This window comes from Cardiocondyla obscurior, linkage group LG02 (assembly GCF_019399895.1).
Source record: "Cardiocondyla obscurior isolate alpha-2009 linkage group LG02, Cobs3.1, whole genome shotgun sequence".
NCBI lineage: Eukaryota > Metazoa > Arthropoda > Insecta > Hymenoptera > Formicidae > Cardiocondyla > Cardiocondyla obscurior.
Genome location: NC_091865.1, coordinates 5,422,911 through 5,444,240, shown reverse-complemented (window position 1 = coordinate 5,444,240; position 21,330 = coordinate 5,422,911). Strand labels below are relative to the sequence as shown.

The 21,330-nt window shown below is 43.7% G+C and overlaps 1 protein-coding gene and 1 pseudogene across 1 annotated transcript; one reads left to right on the top strand and one right to left on the bottom strand.

The window, feature by feature from the left end:
- Window positions 1-4,007: 4,007 nt before the first annotated feature.
- LOC139110234 (uncharacterized) lies at window positions 4,008-7,069 on the bottom strand (annotated as a pseudogene).
- On the top strand, window positions 6,687-8,619 carry LOC139111915 (uncharacterized). The gene has a single exon (XM_070672545.1). The coding sequence runs from the start codon at window positions 7,484-7,486 to the stop codon at window positions 8,462-8,464; it is 981 nt and encodes a 326-aa protein (XP_070528646.1). The 5' UTR covers window positions 6,687-7,483; the 3' UTR covers window positions 8,465-8,619.
- Window positions 8,620-21,330: the final 12,711 nt, after the last annotated feature.

Genomic DNA, 21,330 nt, shown 5'->3' with positions numbered 1-21,330 from the left:
AGTTTTTGGACGACAAGGGGAGTAAGACAGGGTTGCCCGCTTAGTCCGAGCCTGTTCACTCTTTTATTGGCAGATTTGGACGAAGAATTAGAAAAGGGAGGATGGGAAGGGATAAAGATAAAAGATAAGAGATTTTACTCGCTGGCGTACGCGGACGACATTGCATTGATGGCAGAAAATGAGGCGGTAATGAAAGGAATGATTAAAAATATGGAGGAATATGTGAAGGAGAAAGGTCTGGAAGTGAACGTAAATAAGACAAAGATAATAAGATGTCGAAAGGGTGGAGGGAGATGGAAGAAGGTAAAGTGGGTTTAAAAAGGAAAGGAAATAGAGGAAGTAAAAAGTTTTAAATATTTGAGATATATGATCATAAAAAACGGGAAACAGAGGGAGCATGTAAAAGACAGGGTGGAAAGAGTGGCAAGAATAATGGGGCAGGTATGGAGTATAGGCAAAAGAAGGTTCGGAAAAGATTGAAGTAGAAGACTGGCTATTTGACAAACTGATATGGTCGGTTGTTAATTATAATGTGGAAATATAGGGGTGGAAAGAAAGGGAGAAGGTAGAGATACTGCAGGAAAGATATCTGAGATGGGTGCTGGGGGTGAAAAGATACGTACCAGGATATATGGTGAGAGAGGAGTTACAGAGGGATATACTGAAGGGAAGAGCAGGGATGAGAGCGTGGAAGTATGAAAAACGTCTAGAAGAAGGGAAAGGGGGAGAGTTAGCTAAATGGTGCTGGGAAGAAATAAAGGAAAGGGCGAGGGAGGGAAGAAGTGAAGGGAAATGGGAAAAAGAGAGGAAGGAATTTTTTGAAAAATTGGGGTGGTCAGAAAAAGAAGTGGAGGATTTGAGACAAAGATGGGAAATAAAGGGGAGTATTTGGTGAAAAAAGATAAAGAAATGCAAACAGAGGAAAGATGGGAAAAGATAAGAGGATCAAGATTTAATAATTATTATAAAAAAGTGAAAGAATAAGGGATACCAGAATATTTGAAGCTGGGCTGGAAGGAAGAAAAATGGCAAAGGATGGCAAAGTTTAGATTAGAGGAGAAAATGAGAGGAAATAAGTATTGGGAGGGGAAGGAGAAAAGAAAATGTAGAATGTGTTTTGAGAAAGACAAGATGTGGGAATATATATGGAAGTAGTGTATAAATTGGGAAAATGAGAGAAGCTGGGAGGAGGTGGTGAAGAAAATTTTGGGAGGAGAAGGAAGGGGGTAGAATGGTTAGAAAGACTGGAAAGGATAAGGGAAAAGATAGGTGTGAATGGAAGAATAAAAAAGAATAAAAAGGAAGAAGTAAAATGAAGAGCGTCGGAAGCGGGGATTCAAGGTAGAAATATAAGGCAGAATAAGGCAGAGTAAGTAAAGATAAGAATAGAAACGTAATATCTCTCTCTCTCTCTCTCTCTCTCTCTCTCTCTCTCTCTCTCTCTCTCTCTCTCTCTCTCTCTCTCTCTCTCTCTCTCTCTCCCTCTCCCTCTCCCTCTCCCTCTCCTCTCCCTCTCCCTCTCCCTCTCCCTCTCCCTCTCCCTCTCCCTCTCCCTCTCCCTCTCCCTCTCCCTCTCCCTCTCCCTCTCCCTCTCCCTCTCCCTCTCCTCTCCCTCTCCTCTCCCTCCCTCCCTCTCTCTCTCTCTCTCTCTCTCTCTCTCTCTCTCTCTCTCTCTCTCTCTCTCTCTCTCTCTCTCGGCGCGTAATTAATAAGGTAAAGGTGTAAGAAGGCGTAGGTTAAGTTTTAATTTTCAAGAATTGGTATAAAGAAGAAAGAAGATTGTAAAGATAAAATTAAGATAGAGATAAGAAAATGATGTAAAGCAAAGGTTTTGTAAAGGATATGCTATGTTACGTTTTGTTTAGATGTTGAGTATTATGTTGATATCTGTTGTATATGTTTATATGTATTGAAAGTTTATGAGAATTCGAAAGTCCTCGGTGTACCTCTAAGGAGATAATAAACATCTTATATATATATTATAAATTAAAAATAAATATAGAAAGTGGTTTGTTTTAATCTACACACTAAAATATCTCAAAATCCATACTCTCTTAAAGTCAATCAGTACTGTGACGTGGCGGCTTTCGCTGCTTCGTTGCAGCTCCCCGCGGCCGTCACAAAAGCGCAGTGGCGCCAAGGAAGTCGCGGGAGAGACGAGAGCGGGGAGGGGTCGCGGAAGCCTCCAGGGGTTTTCTTTTTGTTAGTGGCGAAACAAGGAGTAATGATCGCGATTTTTGGATCATGTTATTACCGTATGTTGCCGAGATTGCCGACTGTCCTTGCCGCGAGAGGAGCGGGCCATAGGCGGGGGCGTCAACTTCCGGAAGAAGGGGTGACCGGATACGGGCCCGGGATGGGAGGCCACCCATCCCGAGAACCATGGAGGAGGCTTGTCGCCTACACGTCTCAACGCCAAAAACCACCCGCGGGAGAATTGTTGCGACAACGGACGGTCCGAAACCCGCGCCATCCGGCTAGTACCGATAGGGCTCTGTGAGGGCAGCGGCTTACGCGGGAAATCGGCGGCGTGGCGCGCGGAAAAATCCGCGAGACGCGAGAGTGGGGATACGCCGGGCCTCGTGCCGAAAATTCGCGCGGTCCTCGCGCTCTTCCGTGTAGACCGGCAACCGAGGCGAGCGATAGCGAGGGCAATAGTGATAGGAGCGAGCGAGCGGAAGCGAGACCGAGCAAGGGCCGACGATAGGAGCGAGAGAGCGAGGACGACTCGAGGGCCTAGACGCGTATTCGGTGAGATCTTCCACCCGCACAGCGGGAATACTATTTTGCGAGATCCTCCGCTTCCCGAGGAGACCGGCCTAGGCTCAGACGAGACCCGGCCACGTAGCGCGGGCACGCGGGCCCGATAGAGAATTTGGTGAATCCTTGTTGCAAGGCAAGGACTTAACGTTAGAGAGTGGCAGTCGACGGGCGTCTGAAGGCCGGTCGCTGGGCCCCGCGGGAGACGCCGACCCGATTTATTTGCGCTAAGTATGGGAATGATTTGAGAGGCTGTCGTACACCGCGTCCACACGGAGAGCCCTCGGCAGCGGCCGAGGTCGCGAACCGAAATCCCGCGATTTCGTTAACAACGGGCGAGCTTTCGCGTCTATTCTTACGGGTGGTGGTGTCCTGTGGGGGCACGTCGCGTGCAAGGGAGATGCGTGGCCGGCACCCAAAACAGTCAGGGCCGGCGCGAGAGCTACGGGAGATATTCGTGGCGATCTACTATCGGTTCGAACTAAAGCCTCGATCTAGGTGATCGCCCATAGGTCAAACCCGCGTACGATTATGAAAATTTTGTTATTTGTTTGTTACTCGTCATATTCGCCTCGTTCCGTTGCGTGTTAATAAACGGACTGAAAACTGTATTCGCTTTGTTCGCGTATCTATTATTTTGTGCCGTCGTTTCCGTTGGTCCGAGAAATTCCGTCTGTGATACCCCGCCCCTCTCTGTTCGGATGAGCTAGCCCCCGCGCGTGACGGCGGTTCGAGTTCGGTATTAATTGTCGAGGAACGGATAACCGATCCGGGATACAACTCGGCGCGGCTGAGCCCGTGCCTAGCGCCCAAAATTGTATTCGTGTGAGATCCCGCCGTCCCGCGCCGGAATACGGCCGAGGCACCGCTACCCCTCCTCCCTCCCTACCCCTCGTGTCACGACAGTGCACGGATTTTCGTCCGTGCACGGCCGTCTCTTTTTGATCGCGACTCTCTCCCTCGCGGACGAGGGAAGATAACGTGACAGTACATAATAACTGAAACCCAGTGAATAATAACTGATGGTTATAGTTAAATTTGCAGCACTGCAAGTCAGTCGCAAACCACTGATTTAATTAGTGTTTTTCAGTCACTGTCATTATCAGTGATAGCTAACTGAAAATAAATAATTATTATACACAATTTAATCAGTGATTCTAGTAGTTTATATCAGTGAATCTTAACTATTCTAACTGTAAATATAAACAAATAATCAGTTAATACAACACATTTTTTTTATTATATGTTTAAGGAATTATGTTACATATATTTATATGTGTAGTCGCTACAAAAGCGTGTGCTTTGTCCAAAGAAACTTTAAAACAATATTGTTGCATAAATTTAAAAAAATTAATTAGATTTTTGGGATATGTTACATTTAACACGTGAAATATTTTAAATAATAAATCTAACGCGACGACCGACGAATTCATATTCGGTGTTATTGTGTTATTGTCAGCCTGAACAAAATGAGTTGGACGTTGCCCTTTAATTAAAATTATATATGTCTGTATTGGACCTTGAGCGTCCTGTTTTAGACATTCAACCTTATTGTTTATGTTAGATCCTTCCTATAAAAAAAAGTAACTATATGTATTTAAAAGTAATAACATGAAAGTTTAAATAAAATAGCAAAACTTACAGGCCAAATTTGTATTAGTGCAGAATTAGGAAATTGATAATTTAAATCTGTATTCTGAAAAGTAATTTTAATAATGTAAAATAAAAATAAAAAAATGTTTAAAGTACGCGTTTCCATAGTTATATTTAAAAATAAATCATAAAAAATCAATATTTAAACGTATTATTTAAACTTATTTGCTTTGTTAAACTTTTATTTTTCTTTTTTCCCTTTCGTATGGAATTGCATACAGGAAGTAAATGTGTTAAAATTAATATAGCACGAAGACTTTCTAGAAAACAAGGTAAAATATTTGTAATTAGGTTTTTAATATATTAATATATGTAACTAATAAAATAATTTGTCAAAAAAAGTTATAGAATAAAAAATTGAACTGTACCATCTTCAATAAAAGCAAAAATTTTATATAAATCCGGTCTTACTGTGTTGCAGTATGTATGAATTCGAGGTACAAAATAAGTGTAAAATTTTTCTAAAAAAATAGAAGATTCCTTGTACATCCTGTTGAATTCCTCATCAATCTGTAATTAAAAGTATGCAAATATAATGTACGTTAAATATAAGACATAAATTTTGATTGTAAAAGAATTAGAACATAAAGATTAAATATACAATTTAATACTAAATAAACGATAAAAACATATCATTATTACTCACCATTAGACCTGAATAATCAGCTAAACGAGGAAATTTATTAAATATTTCATCAATTGTAGGACATATTTGTAAAATTCATTTTTTTCGATTTATCATTGTAATAGACATACTGTTACACCGTGGTACGGTGCGGTTGTGGGTCCGTTCGCCGGAACGTGTACCACACCGTTGAGAGGAGCCGGGTGTGGAGTATTAATAAAGATGTTCTTTTAGCAATGCTTTGTACTTGTTTATTTCTTTGTCGATACACTTGACACGCGTCACGTTTCTCCTGATAGGAGTGCCCACGACGGCTTCCAAGCCGTCGCTCATATACTCAGCCGAGTTGCAACCTCAGTGAGTTTCGGCCGCGGTGGTTGACCGGAGAGGTTCGTCAACCGCGCGGCCTTATTTTAATTGTTAAATGTAAGTTCATTTCCTTATTTCGACATCGGGCGATAATCCCGAGGTCCTTGCCCGATGTCGAAAACGCAAGCTATTTCCGGGGTGGTTTGCAACCAGAGCGCATTCTTCGAAGTGCAGCTCAGGTTACAACAATACATTCTGATATTACAGATTTATTTTCTTTGGTAGGCATTTTAAATTTCATCCATGAAATCTGCAAAAAATATCAAATAAATGACACAAAACAATTATTTAAAAAATATATTTGTTCTGCAGTGATAACACTAATAACAAATTGTTCATCAATAAAATAAAGTAAAATTTATTGGTAATGTTTAAAAAGCTGTTAATTTTCAAAGAACTATCATAACTTACTTTTTTTTTATATACAGGGTGTCTCATAGTAAAGTATCGTAATTGCAGAAGTAGGTAGGGTTTGTCAAGACGAATAGAAAAGTCTTATACCATTTTGTAAAATTCTCAACCGTTATTGAGAAAAAAATTAATTTGTCTAGCGCAAGAGCGACAAGAAAGCTACGCGTGAGTGAGCGCGACAGACGAGTAGCTAAAAATGGTGCCGTCGCTTGTCGCGCTTTTTCACGCGTAGCTTCCTTGTCGCTCTTGCGCTAGAAAAATTAATTTTTTTCTCAATAACGGTTGAGAATTTTACAAAATGATATAAGGCTTTTCTATTTGTCTTGACAAGCCCTACCTACTCCTGCAATTACGATACTTTACTATGGGACACCTTGTATTATTAATATAAAAATAAATATTAATTTAATTATCGGAAAGAGAAAAGTATGAGTATCAACCGTAAACTGTTTTTTGAGTATCTCTGGAGTAGCTATATCTTTATTAGGAATTACGGTCACTGAAGTAGTGTTGCTGCTAGTAGACGGTATTTCAGCGACAATGTTTGTTACATTTTCTACAGGTAAAATATGTGATGATATAATTCTTTTTTCTTCGTCAAAAAATTGAATATTATCGTTTACGTCTAAAGGTTGATCTACGTTTTCAGTCTAAAAAAAAAAAAAATTATAAAAAATATACAAAAATATTATGTAAAACACATTTAGTCCAGTATTACCTAAAATAAATTTTTGGAACAATTTTCTAGAAAAAATATAATTTTTTTTGCTGGTCCTTTTTTTATTTTTATTTCACTCAAATCTTTTGCCGTGAGCAGCAAAAATGCTGAACCATCGATTCCTTCATCTGAAAATAAATAAATATGTATAGAAAAATAATAGCTTTAATACATATACAGTATATTGCGCAAGTTAAAAATTAAATATATGTTTAAACAGTAATAAAACAAATCTAACTTTTTAATCATAAAATTATATGACGGAGACTAACATAAGAACAGTCAAATATTGGTTCAGACCACGTAGACACTGGTTTGTAGCATACCAGACTTTGACAATTTACAAACAACTGGGAAGTTTTATGTATTTCACAATCAATACAGAAGACATTGAAATCGGTATCAAAGAAATGAGTTATGCTCAGGTGTCGTCGTCTGGATGAACATTGTAGTCATGCTTCCGCATGCGTACCTTTCAACAGTTTTAGATTACCGCCTAAGCGGAAAGAAAAGGAAATAGCGGCGCTGGCCATGTTGCGCGTTCTCTGCAGCGCCACGTACTCTCCTCATTGTGTTTCCTGTTGCGTACCGCAACACACGTGCTTCGCTCATTGTGATATATAACTAAATACCTAAGTGGATTAATACAAAGATGCCTAAGAGCAAACGTCCCGCGCCACAAAAGGATTATCCGGACCACGCGCACCATAAGAAAAAGCACAAACATAGACGTAAGTCTCGAGAAAGATCGATTGAGGTTGTCTCGCGACTTGTAACGATCCAGCTCGTCGCCACGGGCTTGCTCGTCATCACGGGTTCGAACATCGTCCCGGCGACGCTCTTCGTCGCGGCCAAGCTCTTTGCCATGCGCACACTCACTGACGGCCCCGGCAAGGTCGCCCCCCGACAAACTGCTGGCAACCACCATACAAGAAATTTTTAGATTCATGAAAGAAAATACAGGGACGAGTTTTCGCTCTCAACCGGACGACGTTTTGCCTTCGACGGCCTCAATCGCTCCTGAGGAATTTGATGCAGATGAACAGACGGTTCTTGAGAACCGGGGCGTTGCACCAGGTATATTTTTCTCGCCAGCGAAGAGAAAATATAGCCGACTGTTCCATCTCATTCTTCTTTACTTTCTTTCAGCAGAAATAATTGAGGATCAATCCACAGAACGACAGGTGAGCTTCTCGGATACACCTCAAGAGCATGTAACTCTAGAAACGGAAGAACCTTCGCTACTAGAGGAACTGTTTGGTGAGGAACAGTCCACGTTGGCCAGCCAATCCTGGGATTCGGCCATTTTTAATGCCGCAAAAACAGAAGTTCGTTCCGGATTAAAAGAAGAACTACGTCAAAAACTGCTAGTCAATCATGAGCTCAAAGGAGAACTAGCTGCTCTAGGCCCTCTCAAAATTAATAAAGAGCTAACATCCGCTCTCTTCAAACAACAAGCTGTCATTAAAAGAGACGAATATCAGATTAAAAGACAAATCCAAGTAGGCGCCTTTCTCAACGCCATAGATTCAGGCTTAACCGACTTAATTAGGTTACACCAGAAATCTTTCCCCCAGGAAGGCGATTTCAAACCTATCATCACTAAACAAGCAGAGGGCCTGCATCTCTTAGCAGTCATACAGTTTCGCCTATCTATCGCCAGACAGGCATATATCAAACCCTGCTTGACATTCGTGGGCAAATCTGCGACCGACTTTTCAACGGTAGACGACTGGCTCTTCGGCACAAATTTTGCAGAAAATCTGAAGTCCGCACAGACGTGCGAGAAGATGGAGAAGGAACTAACCAAATCCACGCCGTCCACATCATCAACCGTCAAGATATCCAACCAGCCTACTCGTCAGCCAACATTTCAGAGGTCAAACTACAAAGCCTCTGCCCGAACATCCGCGGCTCCACGCCGGTAAGGGGCTCCACGATTGCAGAGCCGCAGCTATCCCCAACGTACGAGATCCAGGTCACGGAATCGCCGTTAAATCATGTAAGGCCCGTAGGGAGACTTACATTATACTCAAGTAATTGGGAAAAAATTACCACAAACCCTGAAGTCCTCCAGGCAGTTAACGGTTACGTCATCCCCTTCTGCTCCCCCCCCACCCAGATCCTCCTTAACAGAACCGATTTTCTTCTTCTTCATTGCTCACGCATGCAATAGGGAAATCTCAAGATTGTTAAAAAAAGGAGCCATCACAGCTGTGCCACTGTGGGAAAAACAATTTCTTTTTACCTTTTTTTAAGAGAAAAATCATCCGGTGGTTTAAGATTTATTCTAAATCTAAAGGACCTGAATAATTTCCTGCGTCCACAACATTTTCAATTGGAAGACCATCGATCTGGAAGACGCCTACCTGTCAGCTTCTATATCACCAGAATGTCGTCATTTTCTACGCTTCCAATGGCGAGGCATAGTTTACGAATTTAAAATTCTCCCTTTTGGTCTAGCAACTGCTCTCCTCGTTTTTACTAAAATCCTACGACCAGTTATCACTCACCTACAAATCAAAGATTTTTTCTTGGTCATCTACCTAGACGATATCCTCGTTTTTGGAAACTCTAAACAGAATTGTGTAAAAAACCTATTTACTACCACAGCCTTGATAAAATCTCTCGGTTTCTTCATCAATTTTCAGAAATCTCAATTTACCCCCTCTCAAGAGTATCTATACCTAGGATTTATTTTCAACTCCAGGCTTCAATCCGTCTCCATTCCCTTGAAACGTCGGAAAGGCCTATTAAAATTAACACGGGAATTTTCGCGAAAAAACTTCTGCCACATTCGAGACTTTACACGTTTGCTCGGTTCTTTGATATCAGTCTGCCCCGCGGTTCAATACGGCATGTTTCACACAAAGGCTTTCGCGAGAGTAGAAATCTTAGCACTGTTCAACTCCAATAACAACTATTCGGCTTCCATGAATATTCCATCTTCCCTTTCAGGAGACTTTAATTGGTGGCTCAACGTTCTCTCAAATAACGATCAAGTTAACTTTATCCGATCTGGCACACTAAATCGCGAAATTTTCTCGGACGCCTCACTCTCAAGTTAGGGGGCGTCATGTGACAATCATCGCACACACGGATGGTGGTCAGTTGAAGAAAAATCAAATCACATAAACTGGCTTGAACTCAAAACAGTGTTCTACGCATTACGTTGCTTCGCGTCAGATCTCTACGACTGTCAAATACTTCTCAGGGTTGACAACACAACAGCCATTGCCTGCATTAACCGCTTCGGTTCAGTTCACCACCCACATCTAATGTCAATATCAAAGTCTATCTGGGAATGGTGTGAATCACACAATGTTTTCGTTTTTGCATCGTACATCGCCTCCATCGACAGTACCATCGCAAATTCTGAATCCAGAACCATCAGCGTCGACACTGAATGGTCCCTCTCCGAAGAAGCTTTTTTCACTTATCTTTTTGCCTTGGTCCTTTCGAAATAAACTTATTCGCCTCGATTATTAACGTTAAATGTGAGTCCTATGTTTCTTGGTTCCCCGACCCCGGCGCCATGGACATTGATGCATTAACTTTAGAGTGAACAAATCTAAAATTTTACGCCTTCCCTTCGTTCATATTACTAACCAGGGTCCTACGAAAAATTCTACACGAGAGAGCAGGAATGGTCGTTATCCCCTGGTGGACCTCACAACCGTGGTTCCCTCTCTTCTCACAGCTTCTCATCGCGGACCCGGTTATTTTCAAACCTACTTACAACCTTCTCTCTTCACCCTTCAGAAATTGTCACCCAGGATGGAAAACGCTTACCCTGGCAGCAGGGCTCTTATCAGGGAGGCGTTTGCAAACCGCGACGTCCTACCCTCCGCCCTAGATACCACCTTGGCCTCCTTAGCAGATTCTACGCTAAAACAGTACGATAAGCCACTCAGAGACTGGTGGCTCTTCTGCAAATCGACATCCGTCCATGTTTTCTTACCAAAGCCGATACACCTTTTAGAATTGCTAGCACAAAAATTAAAACAAACCAACTCCTTCTCTTATATCAATAACATCCGATCAGCCGTTTCGCTGGTCTCGGATAACAACATAGGCAGCATCGCTCTAATCAGACGATTCTGTAAAGGAGCAGAAGTCCTCAAACCACCACGTCCACGGTATGAATTTGTCTGGGATCCGGACTCAGTCCTGAACAAACTTTCACCCTGCTTCCCCCACGATGACCTTCCTTTGAAAACCATCTCAAAAAAATTAATCCTTCTCCTAGCTCTAGGTACAGGACAACGAGTCCAAACGCTTGCGGCGTTCAAAATTTCCCAAATTTTAATTAATCAGAAACTAATTATTCGCGTCCCAGACAGACTAAAGACGTCAGGCCCCAGCCGCCCACAACCCTTCTTCGTCTTCTCTCCTTTTGAGCAAAATAAGTCGTTGTGCATCTTTAACCTAATGAAAACATATCTGACCATCACAAAAAACTTACGCCCACCTTCTTGCGATTACCTATTTATTTCCTGGTCAAAACCTCACAGACCTGTATCTCACCAAACAATCAGTCGCTGGATCAAAACTGGACTACAAGAATACGGAGTCAATATAGACGTCTTCTCCGCTCACAGTACAAGGCACGCCTCTACCTCAGCAGCTGCCCGAAGAGGAGTAACGGTGGACCTAACTAAACGAGCGACCGGCTGGACAGACCAATCTCGCGTTTTCGCAAATTTTTATCACAGACCTTTAATTAATCCAGAATAACTCTCGCAAAAAGTACTCAGAACATAAGACAGAAGCTCCTCCCCTCTTCTAAAATTAAACAGAATTGTCAATTCTTTATTCTCTAATTCATCCTTCTTTTTTCCTTTTTATTGAGGAGCTGTTAATAGATAGATAGATATTTTTATTGAATTCCCTTTCGGGTTACAAACTTTTACAATTCTTCTTTTCTTCTCGCACACGCATATATCGCTTCATCTCTCACAATTATCCCTCCGCTCTCACAATTCTCACACTCACTCCTCGCTCTCTCCTCAACCCCTCTCTTCCTCCCCCCGCATACTCCCCCGCACCCTCACCCCTCGCACAACGCTTTATAACAATGTTCTCCTATTCTATTTCGCTCTCTCTCTCTCTCTTTCTCTTTCTCCCGGACCCCCGCTTCCGAAGCACTCTCGTTTTAACACATTCTTTCCAAATTATACTCTCTCCTTTTCCAACCCTTCTCCACTCATACCTCCCCCTCCTCCATTATCCTCTTCTCTTCTATCACTTCCCCCCTGAATTCTTGAATCCTTCTTAGCCATATCTCGCCCTCCCCTTCTCCGCTTAGCACCCTTTCCGCCCAATCCCTCCATGTCCCCTCCGCTCCCCAGCTTCCACATTCTTCCCAAACATGCTTCCAAGACTCTTCCACTCTTCCGCATACCCTGCACTTCCTTCTCTCTTCTTTCTCCCAATATTTATTCCCCCTCATCTCTTCTCCCAACCTGAACCTCGCCACTCTCCTCTACCTCTTCTCTTTCCATCCCTTTTTCAAGTATCCCGGTACTCCTGAGGAGCTGTTAATATATATTGCGATAATAATATATAACCAATTTTCTAGTTAACCTGTTAGTTAAACTTGAATAAATTTTTTATGTAACTTTGTTCGAAGCACGTCATTATAATTAGTTACTAATCGCTAATCTGAACATCTACAACGTTCATCCGGACGACGACACCTGAGCATAATTGCTAGATCAAACAAACTCACAGAGTGAAATTCGATCTAAATTATGCTTGGTGTCTCGTCCGGATAAACCTCCTTCCCACAATTAATTATCGTTTTCCCAACCCATTCAAATTTACATTTACAGGCGATTAGTTATTACATCTTTAAAAAATAATGAGGAGAGTACGTGGCGCTGCAGAGAACGTGCAACGTGGCCAGCGCCGCTATTTCCTTTTCTTTCCGCTTAGGCGGTAATCTAAAACTGTTGAAAGGTACGCATGCAGAAGCATGACTACAATGTTCATCCGGACAAGACACCAAGCATAATTTAGATCAAACTTCACTCTGTAAATTCGTTTGATCTAGCAATTTTACATAATCTGGTCAAAAAATATATTTCGTCTTTGTCTAATATTAAAATTTTTTTAATACATCCAAAGAGTGGTAGATTTCCGTTTTCTTTTTAATTTTAAGACATACTAATAAATTAAATCAAAATTCCACTCCATTAATTTTTATAGCATTTGTGCTAAATACCGAATCGTTATCGACATAACTAAAAGTATATAAATATGTATGACTTTAACAAGCTTGCACTGAAACAGTTTTTCCATTTAATATTTCAGTTCGAAAAATTGTGGCATCTTCTCTTTCCCACTTAGCACTTTGAGAACACTGAACAATTCTGATTAATGTTTTTGGCGGATTTTTAAAGTTATGAATATTTTGTGCTTTTAGTTTAATTTCATTATGTTTGGATTCATAACGTATACAATTATACAGTTGAAGAGGTCTTGACCACAAGATACATTTTGGGTAATGTGTCAAATGATAAAATATATTTATTTGTTCAAAGATTTGAATTCATAATCATAATTGTTACCGCCGCGGGGCAGCACTTCGTGGTCGATCGCCGGCGACGAATCGATATCGATCCGTCGTTCGATTATTGCCTCCGATTCTTGAAGGCGTTGCCGGCTCGAGTCTTATCATTGTCGTTTCAGCTGTGCCGAGCATCACCTCGTGTGCATCAACGTGCAGTGTGCTTTTCGTAGGAATTTTACTCATTGCATCACTCATCGGATCACTTATCGCTTTGTCTTCAGTGCAACTCATCCAGATCATCCTCGTCGTGTGCAACACGCCAAGAATCATCTGGAAGACATCATCCTGCAGCACGAGGCGTGTTGAACCTCGTGCTTAATAGCTCATCAGACTTTGCAGCGTGTGATCTCATAATTAATATAATTGTGTGTTCAGTTTAAACTCATTGCGGACTCTAAATTCTAAATCAGACGGACAGATCTCAACTTCAATAAACTATCTGTAAAACTCATAGAAACACTCAGTGCGGATCTCATTCACCGGCCACGTGCTCATCGCGTGTCTCCGCGTGATCGGTTCGTACGAAGGGACTACCATCCGCCTTTTCGTTCTAATTTAACCGGCCACGTTAACATCCCGCGGTGTAACTCATAAATTTTGTAACGACTAATTTTTTATAGATGTACATTAGGAAAAAGTTGTTGAAATTTTTCCAAAAAGTCTTTAACAAGGGCTCTCAAATAAGGCATTAGGGAAATCGTGACCTTTGGTGCAAACACAATTTCCATAACTCTAAGCAAATAAAGAATCAACTGTAAATGCTCTTCTCCTGTCAATACCAATCAGAAATTAAGAAAAGGAAAACGCGAAGAAGACAACATATTTGCATAGCTTTTTGGTTTAAAGTATATCCTATTTGATTCAGCAGTCGATTGTTAAAATTTGCTGAAGGTTTATTCTTTTCTTCAACAAAGCCATATTGAAATAATGCTACTCTGTTATTAAAATCGTTTATATTAAATAGTTTCAATTCCAAAGTATATCGAACTAAAACTAATTTTAGTATCATAGGCCCAATACCACAAAGAATATTATGCATTGGATCAAAAATAAGGTTTCTACATATATGAAAATAACGAGATAAATGTAGGCAACAGTTTCTATGCATTCCAGTTAATGTTTTAGCATTATCATTATAGTTTGCATTCTGCAGTACATTTAAGTGTTCGTTATAAACTGCTACATTTCTCAATTGTTTAACTTCTGTGCTTCCGTTAAGTAAATCTTGTCTAGTGTAAAGACACATTCGTCAAAATAAATTAGAGGATGGACTCAGAAGATTATATATTTCATAAACAGCTAATCCATCTCCACAAAATGCAATCAGTGACGCACGCAAAATATATTTTTCTTTGTCTAAAAGCATAAGAACTCCTTCATCGCTTTCTAGTTTTCGCATATCTTCTAAGAAAGAACTTAATATTTTTTCAATTTTGTATTTTTTTATGTCAAGATGAGAACAAAGAAGCAAAACGTGAATACTACTTAATTCAGAATTCATATGAGGTAAAAGATTCTGTATTGTATAATAAAAAACTCCTAATTTGTGAATGCCAGTCTTAAAGCCAAGTGAATTTTAATTTCCAATTCATCGTAATAAAGTTGAATTCTAATGACATGCTTATATTTTTGAAAAAAGAGATGATTTTTGAAGTGTTGCCAATCAATAAAAGATGCAAGAACACCATCATTTGATTCTTTCTCTGCTTCTATTATAGCACGTACATCTTTATTTTTCAGGACCATTGTTAAAGAAACAATTATAGGAACATACTGACAGGTATCTAAAACTGTTTTTAGTACACAAGAATTTGTTTTCTGATCAATTACATTTTCTATTCGTTTTCTCAAAAGTATTTCGTGAGCCTTATTATATTCTGTATTATTTTCTATAGCTTGCATTTGTTGTTCGAATGTTTTTAATTTTCAACAAATGTATCTATTTTAAAGGAATTTAATAAATCGTTAACGTCAGGATTATTTAGCATTTCTTTAGACTCCAAAAATTTTATGACTTTTGCTTTTAGTAATCCGCACAAATTAGTTGTTATTTTTTCATACTTATTCAGAATATTGGTTACAGTGCTTCCGGTCATTGACGCATTCGAATGCAATTTAATTATTAGACTGATTAAAGAAGTTCTTAAATTGAAATTGTCATCAGTTTTGAAAGTGTCAACATCATCTAGATTTTCTCAAACTTTATTTTCAGAATTTTTATTTATATTAATAGTTTCGATATTTAAATCAACAAAATCTACATCTTCTTCAGAACAGTCTATATTATTCTCTTTTTTAGAATAAAGATGTTTATTTGCGTGTTCTTTCAAAGAAAAAAATTGATAAAATTTGCTATAACATCCCTTATGACCACATTGAAAACCACCTCTTTCTATACCATGTGTAAGCATTAAACCATGTATTATTTTAAAATGTTTGGCTAAACCACTTAATCCTCCCTTTATAATCGCGTAACACATAAAGCATTTTAAATCCATTTTTTAGATAGTATATGTTAAACTCTATATAAAACTGAAAGTAATAAATACGATTTTACATACAATTGTATTACTTTATAAACATAATTTGTGACGTGGCGGCTTCGGCTGCTTCGTCGCAGCTCCCCGCGACCGTCACAAACGCAGCGGCGTTAGACGGGCCCGATAGCGTAGAAAGTAAAGAGGGGCGCGGGAATCTTCGGAGGATTTGTATTTGATTTTGAGGCGATAATTAACGATCGCGGTACTGGATTCTGTTGCTATCGTATGTTAACGAGAATATCGGCCGTCCGCACCGCGAGAGGGGCAAGGAGGGCGGACCATGGGTGGAGGCGCGAGAGTCCGGAAGAAAGGGTGACTGCATACGGGCCCGGGATGGGAGGCCACCCATCCCGAGGGCCTTGGAGGAAACCTACCGCCTACGCGTCTCGACGCTGGAATGGGACCTGCGAGGAGAGTGGCACGACCGCGGGCTATCCAAAGCTCGCGCCAACCTATTAGTACCGATAGGGCTATGTGAGGGCAGCGGCTCCCGCGGAAAATCGGCAGCGTGGCGCGCGGAAAAATCCGCGAGACGCGAGAGTGGGGATGCGCCGGGCCTCGTGCCGAAAATTCGCGCGGTCCTCGCTCTCTTCCGTGTAGACCGGCGTGCGAGACTGGCGATAGATAGGGACTAGCGGGCGAGAGTACGAGTGAGCGAGAACGATTCGAACGAGAGCCAGAGTGAGAGAGCGAGGACGAGTCGATCGAGAGCGGGAGCGAGAGAGAGGGGCTAGAGTGCGAGGAAAGCGAGAACACCTAAGGACGTCAGGGAGCGTTTATTCGGTGAGATTTTCCACCCGCATTGCGGAATTATTATATTGTACAGCCCTTCGCCTCCCGGGGAGACCGACGCGGACTTGGACGATACCCGGCCACATAATACGGGCACGTGGACCCGTTAGATTATTTTGGCGGATCCTTGTCGTGGGACAAGGACGTAAGGTTAGTGGGTGGCAGCCGACGGGCGTCCAAGGGCCGGTGCCTGGGCCCCGCGAGACCTGTCGGGGCAATTCGCTTGCTTTGATTGCTTCGATCGTAGGTGAAGTTGTCGTCCGTCGCGTCCGTACGGAGAGCCCTCGGCAGCGGCCGAGGTCGGAAAAGCAATCCCGCGGTCTCGTTCGCGACAGGCGAGTTTTCGCGTAGATTCTCTCGTGCCGCGGTGTCCCGTGGAGGCCCGTCGCGTGTAGGGGAGACGCGTGGCCGGCATCACAACATCCAGGGCCGACGCGAGAAGATTTCACTCTCGTGCGCTTATTCTAATTTTTGTTATTTTTTTTTATATAATTGTGGTTCCGTTGAACCTAATAAACGGATCCTCTGTTTATAGTCGTGTTCGCGTACGTCTTATTTTGTGTCGTCGTTCCTGTTTGTCCGAGAATTCCGCGTGCTATACCCCGCCCCTCTCCGTTCGAATGGGCTAGCCCCCGCGCGTGACGGCGATTCAAATTAGGTCGGAATTATCGAGGACCGGATAACTAGTCCGAGATAAAAATCGGCACGGCGGGGCCCGTGCCTGGCGCCCAAAATTCGTGTTCGTGCAAGATTCCGCCGTCCCGCGCCGGACTACGGCCGAGGTACCGCGACCCCTCCTCCCTCCCTACCCCTCGTGGCACGTCGGTGCACGGATCTTTCGTCCGTGCACGGTCGTCCCTTTTTGTTCACGACTCTCTCCTCCGGGAGGAGAGACTACTAAAAGAAATATCGTGACAAAATTTGGCGCCCAACGTGGGGCCGCCAAATGGAAAATTCCTCGGACTGACGGAAACTTTGCGATTTCGTGTTTCGGAATTTTAAAAGAAATAATTATTTGGTGTGCCGGCCGCGTGCTTTCGACTCGCGGTCGCGGAAGATTCCAAGCCGTATTTACGATCGGCGCTTTGCTTTGATAACGATCGCGCTGCTTTGTGTTGCCTCGCGCATACCACCCTATATACCGGGTGTATTAATAATTTGAATTCATTTGACTGTATTGTGTTGCGTGCATGATTTTGTTCTTTTTTTTGGCGTTGTATCTTAAATTGATTGAGCGCGATTGCGCTATACTATTTTATTGCCTTTGGTGAGCCTCCCGGCGTACGAAAATTGTGCGCCGAGAACAGACTTCTTATTTTTGCTTGAGTTATATTTTTTTTTCTTTTTCTCTCTCTGTGTGCTATTTTTCGGGTGGGCTAGCGATAAGTATCCGCGTTTCGGTAGTTTCGGGGTGCGTGATTCCGTATGAGCCGCCCCGAGAGCCCGGACGACGACTGGGTTTTCGCTTCCGACCGTCCACATCTCGTCGCGGAATTAGAAAGACGTGGCTTGCCGACCGAAGGATCTGACTCTGTACTCGCGCTAAGATTGTTGCGGAGAGTTTCAACGTCGCGTCGAGCCTCGAGTGCCGGGAGATCGCGAAATAACGAAATGTCGGACGCGGAACAACTTGAGGTACCCGCGGGCGGGGCGGGGCGCCCCGATAGCCCTTTTGAGACTACCACGCGACGAATTCGCGCGGAACCGCGAACGGAACGGAGAAGTCCGGTCAGTATGGGTTCGCCGGAATAACCGAGTACGTCCGCAGCCGCCGCATACAACACCATGCGGAAATGGAATCTTAAATTCTCGGGGGCACGCGGTGAAGACGCGGAAACCTTCCTCATACGAATTGAGGAAGGCCGAGAGCTAATTGCGGTATCTGATACAGACGTTTTGAAGAGCCTGCCCTTCTTTTTGTCGGGAGTCGCGTTACATTGGTTTCGCGCAAAAAGAACGCGTTTTACGGATTGGGCCGCGTTTAAGAATGCGTGGCGGATACGTTTCGGAGATCCGGATTTTCAGTTCGCACTTCGGGACGAAATTATGCGGCGTACGCAGGGAGAACAGGAGTCCGTCGGGGACTATTTAACCTGTCTCACGTCACTTTTTGATCGACTCTCGCCGCCGTGGAGCGAAGAAGAGAAAATCGGGTACGCGCATCGGCAAATGTTACCGCGGCTACAAACGATGATACCGCGAGATTCGGTGGATAGCCTAGAAGCTCTCGAATTGTTAGCCGCTCGGGCGGAAGGATGCCATAAGGCTGCGTTAAGTTATCGCGCTCCGCCGACACCCGATAAATCTTTATTTCCGGATCTAGCGTATCGTTCGCCGAAAAATACGACACGGCGCGATACACCGCGTTCGTACGACACGATAGCGGCCGTAAGCGTTCCGGAGACGAGGCCACGGGAAAAGCGTCCGCCTCCACCGAAAAAGGAACAGGTGCGGACGACTGAGAGTAAATCCAGTGAAGCGGTTCCTTCGACTTCGGGGACAGGTCCGAAGAAAATTTCGCGCCCATTAATCGGCCAATGCTGGAATTGTCAGCAAGCCGGTCATTTCGCACGCGAATGTAAGGCCAAGCCGCGCGTGCATTGTTATCGCTGTGGACGCGCGGAAGTGACATTGCGCGATTGCCCAGATTGTTCGGGAAACGCGTGAAGAGGCCGGAATTGCGGGGCGATCCGACCTCTCTTCGTGGGAGCCTCGATAGTTCCGTCGCGACCGGGGGTCGCGAATTCGCGTATAGCGCGTTCGGAGCTCGGGACTCAACCCAATTGAATTTTCTTCGCGTTTCCGTCGGTCCGTGTGAGTTCTCGGCGCTGCTGGATTCGGGATCCAGCCGGACCTTCCTCGGGGAGGAGGCCGTGGGGGCGCTGGAAAAACGCGGAATTAAAATTGGCGGAAAGACCGGAAATCAAGTTATCACCGCCACTGGCCAAATCGCGAGCGTCCAGGGGGAAGCCGCGATACCGATAACTTTGAGGAATGAGACGCAGCAACTGAGCGTCTGTTCGTTATCGTCCTTGGCGTTACCGTGCATATTAGGTACGGATTTCTTGACGGCATTCGGGTTAGTGATAGATTTCGCGACGCGAGAGTGGCACTTCGCTAATAATACCGCAACGACATATCGCTTTGAGCAGGGCGAGGCGCCCATGCTCGAGAAACCACGGCGTTCCTTGGAAAGGAAGCGGCCGAACGGCGGGATTCGGGCGATTCCAGGGGAGTCGCACCGAAAAGCGGGACACGTAGCGTCTCCGGCCGGTTCGCGGGGGCGAGCGGCATGGGTTCCTCCAAGGCGGGGGAAAGAGGCGCGAACGGATCCGGGTTTCGCGTTATGTTGCGGTCTTAGCGAGCTCTCGCCCGACGAAGGGAAGATGCTCGCCGAGTTTTTGGCTTCCGAGATCCAGGGAGATCCGGAAAAGCCGGGTGCCACGACGCTCGCGGAACACAAAATCGATGTCGGGAATAACGCGCCAATAAAACAGCGATACTATCCGGTTTCGCCTAAGATACAAGAGGCTATTTACGCGGAAGTCGATAAAATGCTCGAAGCGGGAATAATAGAGCCGTCAAAAAGTGAGTGGTCGACACCGATAGTAATGATTAAGAAACCGAACGGTAGCTATCGATTCTGTTTAGATTTTCGGAAATTAAACAGTGTTTCGAAGAAAGACGCGTATCCATTACCATACATGAACGCGATCCTAGATAAATTGAGAGCCGCGCGTTATATCTCAACGATAGATTTGAGCCAAGCGTACTTCCAAATTCCGCTCGAAAAAGAAAGTCGCGAACTTACGGCGTTTACCGTACCAGGACGTGGATTATATCATTTCACAAGAATGCCGTATGGATTAACGGGTGCGCCCGCGACTTTTCAACGGTTGTTAGATAAATTAATCGGGCCGGAAATGGAACCACACGCGTTTGCGTATCTGGACGACATTGTGGTCGTCACAAGAACGTTCGAAAATCACTTAGTGTGGCTCGGGAAAGTTTTCGCGAAGATTCGTGAAGCGGGACTTACAATAAATCCCGAGAAAAGTAAATTTTGCCGCTCGCAGGTAAAATATCTTGGTTTTTTGGTGCAAAATGACGGTTTAAAAGTCGACCCGGATAAAACGGAAGCCATTCGGAATTACCCTCCGCCGCGAAATATTAAACAATTACGGCGTTTTATCGGTATGGCGTCGTGGTACCGGCGCTTTATTCCACAGTGTGCGACCGTTCTCGAACCGTTAACGCGTCTTCTCAAGAAGAACAACTCTTGGGGTTGGGGGGATGCTCAAAAGGCGGCTTTTGAGCTGGTAAAAGAACGGATTACCACCCCGCCTACACTCGCGTGTCCAGATTTTTCGGAACCGTTCGTGTTACAGACCGACGCGAGTTCTGTGGGTCTCGGGGCCGTACTGACACAGGATATCGACGGTATAGAACGGGTAATAGCTTTCGCGAGTCGTGCATTGTCGGACGCGGAGACGCGATACTCCACAACAGAACAGGAGTGCCTCGCGGTGGTGTGGGCCATAAAAAAATTTCGCCCCTACTTAGAGGGATATTCCTTTCGCGTAATTACGGATCACAGTAGCCTCCGGTGGTTGCATAATTTGAAAAATCCGACGGGAAGGTTAGCGCGATGGGCCTTAGAACTGTTAGAATACGACTACGTCGTCGAACATCGTAAAGGCGCGATGCATCATGTACCGGATGCACTCTCGCGGATTCCGGAAAAAGACGGAGAACTCTGTGCTGTCGCGGTCGATGCGGACAAGTGGTACGACGCGAAGAGAGCGGAAGTCACGGCAGAGCCACAAAAACACATCGGGTGGCAAATCGCAGACGGGGAACTATATTTTCGGAAACCTCGCACGGAGAT